General features: G+C 40.3%; 1 protein-coding gene and 1 pseudogene across 1 annotated transcript in view; both read left to right on the top strand.

Annotated features, from left to right (window-relative positions):
• Window positions 1-8113: 8113 nt before the first annotated feature.
• LOC126076822 (mitotic spindle assembly checkpoint protein MAD2A-like) lies at window positions 8114-15220 on the top strand (annotated as a pseudogene).
• LOC126077513 (rho GTPase-activating protein 20-like) overlaps window positions 14829-15320 on the top strand; it is a 60420-nt gene continuing 59928 nt past the window's right edge. The window contains 1 exon segment of the mRNA XM_049887054.1: window positions 14829-14850. Coding sequence (XP_049743011.1) covers window positions 14829-14850 — 22 coding nt within the window.

Raw genomic sequence — 15320 nt, 5'->3', positions numbered from 1 at the left:
TTTCACTGGCTAATGCTTTTCAGAAGTAGACTGCCGAGTCCTTCTTCCTAGTCTGGAAGTTCAGCTGAAACCTGTCCTCCATGGGTGACCCTCCTGGTATCTGAATACCGGTGGCATAGTTTCCAGCATCACAGCAACACACAAGCTCCCACAGTACGACTAACTGACAGACACATGGGGGGATTAATCTCTAGTCCTTAGAAAATGGTACAGGCTCTATTCAAAATATAGCTGAATAGCCTGTTCCACTCTTAAACATAACAAACACCCTAATACCGTACAACATTTTTTCCCCTATTCAAAATGGATGATTGAGAGCTTTAGATGACATGACATGACGCTCTGTGAAATCCCTAAACATTTTTTTATTACACCAGCTACACTGGTCTCTTACAAAGAGGTACAGAGCTATCTTAGCTCCTGTCGCCTTGGTCTCTCCTTTTTCTTTTTTGTTCTCTTGAGAAATGTCCTTCAGCCTACAAACCAACAAGAAGGCTGTCTGACATTTTTAATCTACAACTTTCTTTCTTACTCCCTATCTCAGCTACAGGAGACTTGACAAAACAGCTCCACTAGCCGAGAGATTCTTTTGTGAGGTTTTTCAGCCTGTTACAAATATACTGATTAGAGCCCAGATGTCTGACATACATATCTTTAGTTTAACAGTTTTTTTTTTAGTTGTTTTGTGATGTATAAAACCATCTGTAGACTATGTGCTCAAAACATTAGGTAACCCTGATCTTCCCCATATAAAACCCTCCCATCAACCCTTTAGTTGGACAAAATTTGAAAAAAACTTAACCTCCCCATCTCTTGAATAACGGCGTTCCATAAAGCCCTCTCTTACCTCCTCTTGTCTCAATATTAACTTCATGACAGGCGACTTGAACCCGTGATTTGTGATAACAGCAGTAATCTCTACGGAAGTACATAGCCACATCCTTCTCCCATAGAGCAGCTCCTATGCTCAAACCAACAACCTTTTGGGGAACAGCCTAGCACTTAACCACTGGGCCCCCAGGGCTCCCCTACCACCAGGACCTTCAAAAGAAGGATAACAGCTCTATACTGTGATTCAACATTCCATTCTGATGTATTCCATATATATGAATACCTTTGAAACTACTAAGTTCATTTTTCCTTCATTACAAGTGTTTTACATCAGGCGTGGCAAACTTTTTTGAAAAGAGTCAGTTTAGACACAAATTATGCTTTGCAGCCCATATAGATCTCTGTCGATGTTCCTCAGGGTTTTTTTGTTTGTTTGTTTAACAAACCTTAAAAAAAAAAAAATTTTTAGCTTGTGGGCCAAAGAGGCCAGCAGAGTTGGCTCACAGGACTTACTTTGCATAGCCCTGTTTTAAATGTTTAAATAAAAAAACCTTTCTGGAGGTGAAACACATACACCTTGACTGAATTTTTTAAAGGCATTATTTCACATGTCAACAGTGCCATCTTCTGGCAGTAGGAACTATTTATGTATTAACATCAAATCAGTTTTTTTTTTTCCAAAGTAAACTTTAAAAAAAATAAGAGCATCATTTAGCGTGGTTTCAAATAGACATAATTTAAAAAGGAGACGAACTTAGGACCCTCGATCCTACTACTCTGTCTTTCAGAGACTAGATGGTGAACCTTAGACAAACTATACATCCTCTCTGAATCTTGGTTTTCTCATCTATAAGATAGTTCAACAAGGTCATTAATTAAGGTTTTTTTATTATTATTATTCTTAAATTCCAGTTTATTTTTTCCAAATTTTTATGAGTATATCTATGTTTTTAACACTCTTACACGGAATATGGACACGCTGGTGGCATAGTGATTAAGAGCTATGGCTGCTAACAAAAAAAGTCGGCAGTTGGAATCTACGAGGCGCTCGGTGGAAACCCTATGGGGCAGTTCTACTCTGCCCTACAGGGTCGCTATGAGTCAGAATCCACTCGACTGCAACGGGTATGGAGTTTTTTTGTTTTTTTTAATATGGAATATTAAGTGTTCGGCTGCTAACCAAAAAATCAGCAGTTTGAACCCATCTGCCACCCTGCAGGAGAAAGATGTGGTAGTCGGCTTCTGTAAAGATTACAGCCTTGGAAATCCTATGGGACAGTTCTACTCTGTCCTTTAGGGTTGCTATGAGTCAGAACCTACTCAATGCCAGTAGGTTTTTTTTTACTTTAATATGGAAATAGGCCTATTTATGACACACTTTTTCGTAGTTCTCTTTTTTTATGAATATGAGTTTGTTTTGTTATATGTTGTGTTTGAATTTTCTTCAGGAAAAAAAATCTTAATTTACGCATCACCCTGTCTGTCCAAATAGCCACCACCCTCAACAACACTCATTGGAAAAATTTTACTGAACTGTGAATAAAAGTAAACTCAAGTAACTGAAAACAATTTTTTAAAAACATTCTGTAAAGATAAGTCTGCATGCTTTGGTTAAGTTGGGGTCAAGGCCAAACTGAGCATCCAAAAGTTAATGGAAAAGAAGCACCTCCCAAGCCTCTACCATCCTGTTACTGGGGTGATGGCTTAGAAGTAGTACAGGCTCAGAGTCTGGGCAGCTCTAACTTGCTCATGCTTTGACCAATACTATCTCCTATTGCACACTCGGCACCTTGGGTTTATCTGTATTACTCTTTCATTTTTCATTCATATCTGTCATCAGCTCTTGTTTCAAAATGCCTTTCTCTGATATATCACTTCTTATTCAGCCTCTCTGGCATCCACCTAGTTGAGATGCTCAACTTCCTAGCCCTGCATTATGAAAATAGCCATTGTAGTGAATATTGCTTTTCAAAGAGTGCTCTGACAATTTGCATCACTTGGGATGCTGGTTAAACACGCTATCTCCTGAGCCCCAACCTGTAGAATACCACTGTTCAGCAGAAACATAACACTAGTGCAATGTGTAATTTTAAATGTCCCTGAAGTCACGTTAAAGATTTAAAAGAAAACATTAATTTTAATAATACATTTAATTTAATCCAATTTATGTCAAAGATTCATTTCAATATATATACAAACCAAACAAACCCAGTGCCGTCAAGTAGATTCCGACTCATAGCGACCCTATAGGACAGAGTAGAACCTCCCCACAGAGTTTCCAAGGAGCACCTGGCGGATTCGAATTGCCGACCTTTTGGCTAGCAACCGTAGTACTTAACTACTATGCCACCAATATATATAATCCATTAAAAAAGACAGTTATACATGATACTTTATATTCTTTTTTCTATATGTCTTTGAAATGTTATGGATGTATTTTACACTAGTAGCACATCCCAGTTCAGACAAGCACATTTCAAGTGCTCAAGAACCACATGTGGCTAGTGGCTAGGCTACTGGACTGAATCAAATTGGAGGAGAAGGGAATATAAGCCAGGAATTCGCATATTTAGCAAGATACCCTGGGGATTCTTCTACTTAAGTTTGAGAACCACCATTCTAGGCTGTCCCGTGCACAATCCTTTCTACCAACATTACTGAACTGGACTTGAAAAAAATGTCACCTTCCTGGTCTCAGTCCTGTGGTGCTTGGTGGCCATTCAGTCAGCCTCTAACTCATGGCGACCCCAGGCACAATGGAACAAAGGCCTTTCTTCCTAGTCTGTCTTTGTCTGAAAGGACTACTGAAGCCTGTTCAGCATCACAGCAACACACAAGCCTCCGCTGACAGATGGTGGTGTCTACACGTGAGGTGCACTGACCAGGAATTGAACCTGTGTCTCCTTTTTTTTTTTTCTCCTGTATGGAAGGTGAGAACTCTACCATTAAGACCCTAGAAATCTCTGGTGCCTCCAGCTCAATCAACTCAGATGAGTATTCAAAGCTCCCTAAAAGTGGCATAACCTCTTCCACCCAATATACTCTCCGACTAGGAAATGCATTAGGTTCTACCATGAAGCTACCATGAGGCAAATATTCAAACATTCATCTATGCAACACATATTTGTGGAGCACCCACTAAATGCCACCATGGATCCTACAGAAATATATGGAATATATATCACAAATCCTGATTAAGCAACTATTATGAGATGCTATGAGAATACATAAGAGAGGACTTCGTACACTCTGAGGGGTCAAGGAAAATTTTTCTAATAGTAACATTTAAGTTAAGAAGGGGTAAGAGTATAATTAGGAATCTGATCATCAAAAAGAAATGTCTAGACATGATGAAAAGCCCTGAGGTTGAAACAATAACGAAGCAGAAAGGTTAGGACAGTAATCTGAAAGGAGGCTGTGGAGGCAGACAGAAGGCTGAATAAGACTAAGTGGCGAAAATTCCCTTGTTCTTTCTTTGTTTTTTTTTTTTGCATGTATATTTAAATAAAGCTAGACTACAAACTTCTCAAAAGGTAGACTATCACTTTTATCAGTTATTTTTTACTTATATCTTCTCCTGGAGTACAAAGAAAATATTCAATAAATACTTCCTCAAGGCACAGAAACAAACAAACAAAAAAAGCCAAACCCACTGCCTTCGAGTGAATTCCAACTCATAGTGACCCTGTGGTTAATGCCTGAAAATTCTGTTAACTTCTAGAATCTCCAAGTTGCACTAACAATTATTTGCATTTTCTGATTATTTAAAAATAATACTATCACGAAACACAAAGAAGTCTTTCCTGAGGTGCTGAGCTTTAACAAAAAGTTAGTTCCTTCAAAACAGGCAATTTTTCTATGGGGAAAGGTGGGCACCAAGCCTTACAATCATGATGTCAGAATGCAGGCCCGAACTCAACTGCCTGGAAACCCTGGTTGCCTAGTGGTTAAATGTTAACCACCGCTAACCAAAAGGTCAGCAGTTTGAATCCACCAGGCACTCCTTGGAAACTCTATGGGGCAGTTCTACTCGGTCCTATAGGGTGGCTAGGAGTCAGGTTTTGTAAGCGGACCTCTCAGTGGAAGGGGTGAAGGACATTCAGCTTCCTTGCCTCTTACTCACTTCCCCTGACATCATTGTTCTTCACATCAAAAATGGTGATTAAAAACCTAAAAAGGGACTAAATGATCTAAGAAGATTTTACTGGGTGAAGTCAGCCTGTTATCCATTCTACTCGAGGTTTGCTCTTCAAACTGATTGAAATACGCTATTTCACATCGTGAAACCCCGACCCCATTGCTCTGGAGTTAAAAAAATTAAAAAAAATTTTTTTTAGGCTCCCAAAATTCCTGCCCTTCTCTCCCACAAGAGCACACCCTGTAGAAACAATCCCTACACTGACAGCACTGGGGTAGAACCTGTGATTCTGAGGGGATATCACTTTAAAGCGGTTTTTATCACTTTCAAGATTAGGTCAAAAGGGAGATTATCTGAATGGATCTGATCTAAAAGCCAGCCCTGATCTGACTTGAGTCCTTAAGACTCCAGGACTTCCTGAAGTCACAGAGCTTGGAAGTGAGAAGGCCTATGGAGATGTGGCCTCCATCAAACAATTGGCAAGACAAGAGGGACCTCAGTTGTACAAGGGAAGGGAAATTAATTCTGCCAACAACCAGAAAACCTGGAAGAGAACTCCAATGTCAGATGAAACCTAATCAGCAGACACCTTGATTTCAGCCTTGTGAGACTCTAAGCAGAGAAAACAGCTAGGCCATGCGTTCTGAGTGAGGAAACTGAGATAATAAATGGGTGTTGTTTTAAGCCATTGAAATTGTGCTCATTTGTTATGTATCGATAAAAAATCTAATACACACACTCAGGCATTTCCCATATAATTAAAGAACATAGTATGTCTGCTGGATAGTCTTTCAGACTTCATTTTACAAATAATTTCCTTCTTAATGACAAACATTAAATGTCCGATGTCTCCTTAATACTCCTCACTGTAACATAAAAAAAAACAAAAAGGAAAACTGTTGCCATCAGGTCGATTCCAACTCATAGCGACCCTACAGGACAAACCAGAACTATCCCATAGGATTTCTCCAAGGAGCAGCCTGTGTATTTGAATTGCTGACCTTTTGGTTAGCAGCGGAGCTCTAAACCACTGTACCACCAGGGCTCCCACCCTAACTATTGAATTTGTGAGTCAAATTCACCTTCAGGGTTGAAGGGTCTTTTTGGTGATGTGACCTTATTTCTGACAAACCACCAAAGGATGGGAGGGTGAACCAAGTACATTTTGCCCAGTGAGACACAGGCCCTGCCACCCCAGGCTCTGCTCTGCTGCTTTTCATGGGGCCCTGAGCTCAAGATGGATATGGACATGGAAGAAAAAAGTGGATTTGGGTTCATTCTTTCAATTCCTAATCCAATTTCTTTGGGGGAAAAAAACATGATAGCAGACTTAGCAATCAAGAAATAAATGCTGTACTGCATTGGGCAAATCTGCTGCAAAAGATCTCTTTAAAGTGTTAAAGAGCAAAGATATCACTTTTTTTTTTATTGTGCTTTCAGTGAAAGTTTACCAACCAAGTCAGTCTCTCATACAAAAACTTATATACACCTTGCTATATACTCCTAGTTGCTCTCCCTCTAATTAGGCAGCACACTTCCTCCCTCCACTGTCCGTTTCCTGTCCATTCCCCCAGCTTCTGATACCCTCTGCCCTCTCATCTACCCTCCAGACAGGAACCACCCACATAGTCTCATGTGTCTACTTGATCCAAGATGCTCACTCACCACCAGTATCATTTTCTATCCCATAGTCCAGTCCGAACCCTAACTGAAGAGTTGGCTTTGGGAATGGTTCCTATCCTGGGGTAACAGAAGGTCTGGGGATCATGACCTCTGGGGTCCTTCTCGTGCCAGTCAGACCATTAAGCCTGGTCTTTCTATAAGAATTTGGGTTCTGCATCCCCCTGCTCTGCTGCTCCCTAAGGGGTTCTCTGTTGTGTTCCCTGTCAAGGCAGTCATCAGTTGTAGCTGGGTACCATCTAGTCCTTCTGGTCTCAGGCTGATGCAGTCTCTGCTTTCTCAGGCCCTTTCTGGCCCTTGGGCTCATAATTACCTTATGTCTTTGGTGTTCTTCATTCTCCTTTGTTCCAGGTGAGTTGAGACCAATTGTTGCATCTTGGATGGCTGCTTGCTAGCATTTCAGATGCCAGACACCACTCTCCAAAGTGGGATGCCGAATGTTTTCTTAATAGATTTTATTATGCCAATTGACTTAGATGTCCCCTGAAACCATAGTCCCCAAACCCCCACCCCTGCTAGGCTGGCCTTCCAAGCGTTGTTTATTCAGGAAACTTTGCAAAGACCGAGGTGAGGCTGACCCAAGCCATAGTATTTTCAATTGCCTAAAATGCATACGAAAACTGTACAATGACTAAGGAAGACCCCAAAATTGCTGAATTTAAGTTACAGTGTTGGTGAAGAATATTGAATATACCACGGACTATGAAAAGAATGAACAAATCTGTCTTGGAAGAATGATAGCCAGAGTGCTCCTTTGTAGCGAGGATGGTGAGACTTGTCTTAAGGATTTTGGACATGTTATCAGGAGGGACCACTCCCTCGAGAAGGAGATTGGAATTAGTAAAGTACAGAGTTAGGGAAGAAGAGGAAGACCCCTAACAAGATGGATTGACACAGTGGCTTCAATAATGGGCTCAAATATAGCAACAATTGTGAGGATAGCACAAGACCTGCCAGTGTTTCCTTCTGTCATGCACAGGGTCACTACGTGTCTGAACCAACTGGAAGGCACCCTAACAATATGGGCACCAGGCTCTGGAACGCAGTGGCTTGGCTACTCAGCGTGCAGTTGCTTCTGGATAAATTTCCACCATGCATCCGCTACTGGGCAACATGAACAAGTATGAAGATCAATGGGGCCACTTTAGGCGCAGCTGATAGGCAGTTTAGATTAGTTTGAAAACACCTTTAAAACTCAAAATTGTGCTCCTTGCTTGCTCAGTCCATAGGCGTAGTAAGCGGACGCAAAAATAGGAATTGCCCATCTTCTCCACTCTGCCCCATCGACTCTATCACGCACAATCTATCACCCAAGGAGCACCAACCCACGCACATAACTGAAGCCAGAGTAGCAAGGCCAGGTTTCCAGAGCGCGCCGGCGCATTTAGCCAGCTCCGGCCAGGGCGAGGGAGGGAGGGCGGAGAGGAAGGCCAGGGCGCCGCTGCGTGGGCGGGACCAGGAGATTCATCGCGCCTGAGCGAAGGGCGGGACGACTAGCTGCGCCGTAACAATTGAAACGAGTGGCGGGGAAGCGCTGCGGGATCCGCGGCAGTCGGTGTCTGCCCGGTGTAAGGCGCGCCTTCGTCTGTGGGCCGAGCCATGGCGCTGCAGCTCACCCGGGAGCAGGGTGTTACACTCCGCGGAAGCGCCGAAATCGTGGCCGAGTTCTTCTGTAAGTCCTCCTGGTGCGGGCCAGGGTTGGGGAGAACCGAGCCCAGGCCGTCCCGTAGGCCCGCGGCTCGGCCTCGGAGGCGGGCAGCCGGGATGGGCCGGAGCGGCCCTGAATCCGAGCCCTCGGGGCCCCGCGCGGTCTGGCGGCCCCGAGGAATCGGCGGAGAGGCGGATGCCGGCGCCTAGCTCGGGACGCGTTGCTAATGGTGGAGGAGAGGGCCGGGCGCTGCGGGGGCCGCCTCGCGGTGCAGCGGCTTCACCTGGAGCGGCTCTTTGGTCGGACTCCGCAGCCCCCTGAGACCTGGTACGGCTGAGCGGAGACCCAGTGTGTGTTTTGACCCAGCTCCTACCCCGCGTTGATTCTGAGGCAGGGCACAGTTCGTTAGACTTTGTTTGCATAGCATTGTCCCCGACCAGGCCAGCTGTGTGCACGACTTCTACTAGAGCTTGGCAGGACATGAGGGGAGAAAAGGGGGAAAAAGAGGAGAAGCTTGTCTGGAGCAGTTGACGAGTGAGTCCAAGACTGTTTTGTATCTTCTAACCATGTAATCTGAATTTAGTCTTGGATTAAAATGAGACGAAATGTGGCAGTGGTAGGTTCATGCATTTTGGCATTTAATTTGTCCTTTATTGCCACGTGAATGCATGTATTGCTTTCTTTTACCCAGAAGCAAGACTTTATGGACATTTAATGCCACTTTATACAGACGTACTCTGCCTTGAGTAAGACACAAGCAAGCCTGTGTTTCAGCATTTACAATTTTACAGCATTAATAAAACCATAACCCACCACATAGCCACATCTAAATATGGTTTATTTTCTGTAGCTACAAATGAGAATGACTTTGATGTTTCTTTTGCTTTCAGCATTTGGCATTAACAGCATTTTATATCAGCGTGGCATATATCCATCTGAAACCTTTACCTGAGTGCAAAAATATGGACTCACCTTGCTTGTGACTACTGATCCTGAACCCATCAAATACCTAAATAATGTGGTGGATCAACTAAAAGGTATTTAATAATTGAAAGCAGTTTAAGTTTTGCAGCCATTTTTGTATCCACATTGCCTGTCATCTTGGTCGTTTTTCAGCTTCCTATATAGAAGTGTGAAACACACTGCCTTCTGAAATATACAGTGGTTTTCAATTGGGAGAAAGCACAGAGTGTATAAATTAAATCCTTTTCCACCACATTCTGAGGTGGCTGAGTATTTTGATGTTAGGAATATGATATGGCTTGATAAATGTCTCCATCAACTCCCTTAGAATGATTTTTGCTGTAATTCAAAAGTTCATATGGACAAATGGTACAAGTTAGAACTTAACATAATTATGATAGTGTTTGAGAAAACGACTACTATACATTCCTAACATGATGCTTTCTCTGTAGCTGCTGAGATTTTAAAGTTAACGTTAGAGAAACATCAAGGAAAATAAAATACTAAAATACTAAACTTGGGTTTCTGGGGCTAAACTTAAAAAAAAAAAAAAATCCTAAGTAACAGAACACCCATTTTTCAGATATTTCCCTTTATCTTTCTTTTTAATCTGCCTGTGACTGAGTCTATTTTACCTGAACACTGAATTTTTTCTTTTGCTCAAGAAGTTGCTTTATTACTGTTGTACCGGTACTATTCTCCATGTATTCTTTTCCTTCTAGAATTTCTGATAGTTTCCCTTTCATGTTTCAACTTACGTTTCTCCCCATTTGTTCTTCCAAAATACTAGTTTGTCTTTTAGCAGTGGCCATCCTTTTTCTTTTGAATTTTTAAATTCAAAAATTGTTTTTTGTATTGTTGTTTCAGAATTTTTTCATGTTCAGTTGTAGCTTCTTTTTTTAGTTTTTATTTTATTTTTTACTTTTTCTGTTTTAGTAGGCCGTTCTGATAATGGCCGTCTGACCTTCGTTAGCTTGATACCTCTGTGAAGCTACATTATCCTCTAGGTAAGGTAGTAACATTTCCCTGCCATTAATACCTACATGAGTAAAATCCCTAGATACTTGTGCAGGTCTGCATGGAAGGATCTCAAGCAATGGTAAAAAGACAAGGAAAGGAAGATAGGAGTACAGAGTTTCTCAGCCTCAAAGAACTTAAATGCTTTAGTAGGTCAATGCTATCAGAATAGCAAGATTGAGCGACTGTTGGGGGTGTGGTAGTAGATAGCAGTCTCAGGTGCAAGCAGGAAGCATGTCATTAGGAGTAGCCTCCCTCTCCCAAAGTTGCATCCCAAGTTATGGGTCAGAGGGTTAGGGCTAAATCTCCCGTAGCTGTTCATAGAGCTACACCCAGGTGAATTGGCCTAGAACCTCCATAGATCTGTATGTATAGATCTGTGTCTTCATCTCAATTTGATGGAGAAGCAAGCATTGCCTAAGCCGCTGGTTCATTGGATTATGTCTTTTGAGACCACTCAAATGAAATTCCACCTCATATGTATCTGGACTTCCTATCTAGCTTGTTCCCTCTTTTATTTTTATTAAAGTTGAGGAATTATTCTTTGAGGCAAATTGTTTATCTGTTTTGAATCCCGTTGCTTTTAGTGTCCTCAGGGACTTTACACTACTTTTTCTCCTATTTTTTACTTCTGTTTTGATTGGGATTCTTCCCATTGACATCATGTCTCCAATTTTCAAAGAAGAAAAATTGCTACCTACCCGAAATCACTTTCAAATGACCACCCATTCTCCTTTTAAAAGCTAAACCTTTGATGGCAAGTTGTTGATATATGCCAGGAGTCCAGCTGGTGGTCTGTTTTTCTACTGCTTGTAAACAGAACAGACACCTAGGTGGCCCACAAAATCTAAAATATTTACTGATTACTAAATGATTTTCTGTTTCTTGACGGAAAACTTTGCTGACTCCTGTATATGCTCTATCAGTTTTCAAAGTTACCTCAGAGCTCAATCTGAGGCCCTCCTCTCACTTTATAATCTCTAGATGATCTCTGACATGTTCTGATAAACTTTGTGTAGTTGACTCTTTATATCTAACCCAAATCTCTCCTAACTCCAAACCTATATACCCAATGGCTTTCCTACGTAACTACCCCAGAGATACTTCCGACTCATCATATTGAAAACTAAATTTAAGATTCTGTGCAAAAGTGCTCCACTTTCAATTCACTTTCCTAGCACTGAATGACTCAACCATCCAACCGGTGATACAAGCCAGAAACTTGGGAGGTATTCCTGACTTGTTTCTCTTCCTTACCCCCATAGCTAATCCAGTAAGTTTTGATAAATTTCACCATGAAATCACTTGAATCTGTCTACTTCTCCATTTCTACCAATATATCCTCCTACATGCTTTAATGATCTCATCTTCCTTAAACTACTAAATGAACTAATTAGTGTCTAAAAACCAAAAATCCAAACCCGTTGCCGTTGAATCGATTCCAACTCATACTGACCCTATAGGACAGAATAGAACTGCCCCATAGGTTTCCAAGTAGCAGCTGCTGAATTTGAACTGCCAACCTTTTGTTAAACCACCTTTTGGTAAGGGAGTAAGAAATCTACACTAATGTCTAGATCCCCTGTAACCCATTTTAAAAATGATAGTTTTGAAATGTAAATCTAATTATATCATGTCCTATTTCGAACACAGCGATGACTTCCCTAGTTCTTGAGATATAATTTCATTTGGCCCACCTGGCCTTGAATGGTCTGGCTCCTGTTTATCTTTCCTGCAGTTGTACTGGCTTTCTTTCAGTCCTATAGTCACGTGCTGTCACCCTCAAGTACTTAAGGCCTGTACCTTCTTCCCTTTCCTTGTGCATATTTAATACTGTTTGCCCCTCAGAGCTAAGCTGAAGCCTTCCCTGTCCTCCCTGATTGGGCCAGTTTTTCCTATTTAAATGCTCTTCATTGTACCATTTATCCTTCACAGCAGTCACTGCAGTTGTAATTTCACATTTGTTGGTGTGGTGATTAAATCAGTTCCCATCTCCTACACTCCTACCTTGGTTGTGGATGAAAATCTCTCTTGCTCACTGTATCCTCAGCAGCGAGTACTGTACTTTGTAGAAATACTGAGAATTTGAAAAGAGGAGCTAGATTATTGATGTGATAAGTTTTCTGAGCAGAAGGGACGGGGTACAAAATACCAGTGGCAGGAATTTGTTGAGGATAGGACGAGAGACCTGAGAAGGTAAGAGTTGTTTTGCAATGCAGTGGACCAAAAAAGATGCCTTGTTTTGTGTTGCAGAATGGTTATACAAATGTTCTGTTCAGAAACTGGTGGTAGTCATCTCAAATATTGAAAGCAGTGAAGTCCATGAAAGCTGACAGTTTGATATTGAGTGTGACAAGACTGCAAAAGATGACAGGTAAGTAAGAAATGATTTTTGCTCTGATAAGCCTTTTCCAAAAACTTGTTTTCATTACAAAATGAGTTCTAAATGTTTTGAACTAGTTTCATGTAAAGTAAATTGCATAAAGTGTTTCTGTCAGTTTAATTTAATCTTCAATCTCCTGTGGAAAAGAATTGTGCTCAGTTTAGCGCATCATGGATTTGTGGAGATGGTATTCTCTAAGCTAATGCCCTTAGTTTATAGCATTGAGTTCTAAATTTTAATGTTTATGGTGCTGTATTCAGAACTCTACGAAACCCACTAGATGGGGCATTTCAGGAATGTACTTATATCTAAGGGGTTTTCTTAGACTCTTCCCCAACTAAAGATGTGACTCTGCTTTATTTCCTTTAATGTCATGAACTTGGTAAGACATGTTCATGACCTAAACGTCATAAGTGACTGAGGGCTCCAGCCTCCTGGATGGAAATGCCGATCATTCTCTGGTGATGTCTAGCATTGTCCGGGTCGTGCTTATCTGCCAACTCTTAACCATAGTTATGTCTCATAATGAAATGTACTTTGCTCCTGAAGCCTTTAGTTTAGTTCAGGAAATTTTTAGATGATAGAAATAATTTGACATACAACTTTAACATTTTATTTGAGGCACTTGGGAGTTAGACTTCAGGCATTTCTAAAATCCAAAATGATATTGCTGATTAAATATTTCTGATCCTTCCTGTTATTTTAAGAGATGCTGAAGTTTTCCTAACTTAGAGAGGTTGGCAAATTTTCTAGTCATTTGACAATAAATGATATGATGCTGATCTTAATAGATGACTGAAAGGATAAATGAAATAAATAAGGATATTAAAATTATGTCTTCTAGGGTGTAGGTCCTAAAATACTTTTATTCGTTATTTTTTAAACTCTTCTTATTGCATTACACATTTGATTTCAGAAGCACTTAAGCAGGTAAATACTCTTGGTTACTGAGAAGTTTTAAATAACTTGTTGAAACCTGAAATACATGAATAGATTTGGTTTCTTCCTAGTGCAGCCAGAGCAGAGTCGCAGAAAACTATCCAAGATGAGATCCGTTCAGTGATTAGACAGATCACAGCTACAGTAACATTTCTGCCGCTGTTGGAAGTTTCCTGTGAGTATTTACACAGCTCCTCATTCATTTAAAGTTGTAATGGGGAAAAGGCTAAACTACTGTTCAAGAATCACCCTTTATTCAGTTTTTTGTTAATTGTCAGTATCATGTGATATAAACGGGGGACAAAGCATTGTAAAGCAAAAAGTAAAGATTGGGGTATTGCAGGGAAAAAAAATGAAAACTTTTAAAATACCCATTCTGGTGTAATTCCTTTTGCTATTTTCTATGTGTTAAGATTTTAGCTGTAAAATTGTGTTTTGCTCTTCAAACTTAGTTATTGTTTCATTTTTCAGGTATTTACTGAATGCCTATTATATGCCAGGCAGTGGTCTGGGTACTGAAACATAACAGTGAACAAACCATGACGTTAGCTCTCCTATGGATTACATTGATTACATTCATTTTTTTTCCCATGTGATGATACACTTATAATATTTTTGATGATTTTCTGTTTAAAAAAAAAAAAGTCCTATAGTTTTCGTAAGATATGATAGGAGGTTGCAGTATTTTCTGTATTAAAATTTATTTTCATTGAGGAGAAAATATTAACTAATGATTAGAGGCCAAGCTATCCTGTCTTAACGCTATGGGTGGTTCAAAAGGTGAGAGAGACAGGGATGGTTGTTTTACATTTGAAAAAATGGTGTACTTTAATGTATTTTTATCCCCAATTTAGGTTCATTGGATCTACTGATTTACACAGATAAATATTTGATTGTACCTGAGAAATGGGAAGAATCAGGACCACAGTTCATTATCAGTTCAGAGGAAATCTGTCTTCATTCATTCACTACTACAATCCACAAAGTGAATAGCATGGTGGCCTACAAAACTCCTGTCAATGACTGAGGGATGAGCTGAGAAAAGTAATGTACTTGCAATTCTCAATGTGTTTTCCTGAAAGGAAGTCAACTACAAGTTGATATGTTTTATTTTGCTGGTGAATTTTTAGGTGGGGAAACAACATTATACCCTACTGAAGTGTGCATCATCCATTTTTTTGTACCTGTTTAATGTTCCATGGAGTTGACATCATGAATTTGAGGAGGTGATGGCATTATCCCTTCATGAATGTATTTGGCTAAATAGATGAGCACAAAAGCATATTGCACGTTGTCCAAAAGGGAATCAGTGTTCTAATGTCAGCTCTTTTGAAGGTGGCAACGGTACTTGGAAGAACTTTCACTATAAAGCTAAATAACTTCCTAAATTAGACATTTTGGTCAAGTAGCTTGAGTCAGAATATAGGTAGGGTGATATTTAATTGTAAATTACTGCAAAAATAGTCTGACTATTCAGAATCTTTGTTTAGATCCTGAAAATAACTAATATAATCCATAAGTCAAGAAATATTGAGGTCCGTCCAGCATTTTTTTAGATCTAGAGTTCCCATGTTGAAAAAATTCCCAATTATTTGACTATATATAACTTTATGAAGCTTTGAATGTTTCTACTGTTTAATTTCCTGTGATAGAGAACTCTTTGAAAATGTCCTTGTATGTTTGATAAAATCAAGCTTTTAATGACAATGGTGAAATAAAGT

The sequence above is a fragment of the Elephas maximus genome, chromosome 5 (genome assembly GCF_024166365.1).
Source record: "Elephas maximus indicus isolate mEleMax1 chromosome 5, mEleMax1 primary haplotype, whole genome shotgun sequence".
Lineage (NCBI taxonomy): Eukaryota > Metazoa > Chordata > Mammalia > Proboscidea > Elephantidae > Elephas > Elephas maximus.
The sequence above is the reverse complement of the archived record's forward strand: the minus strand, read 5'-3'. Positions and strand labels throughout refer to the sequence as shown.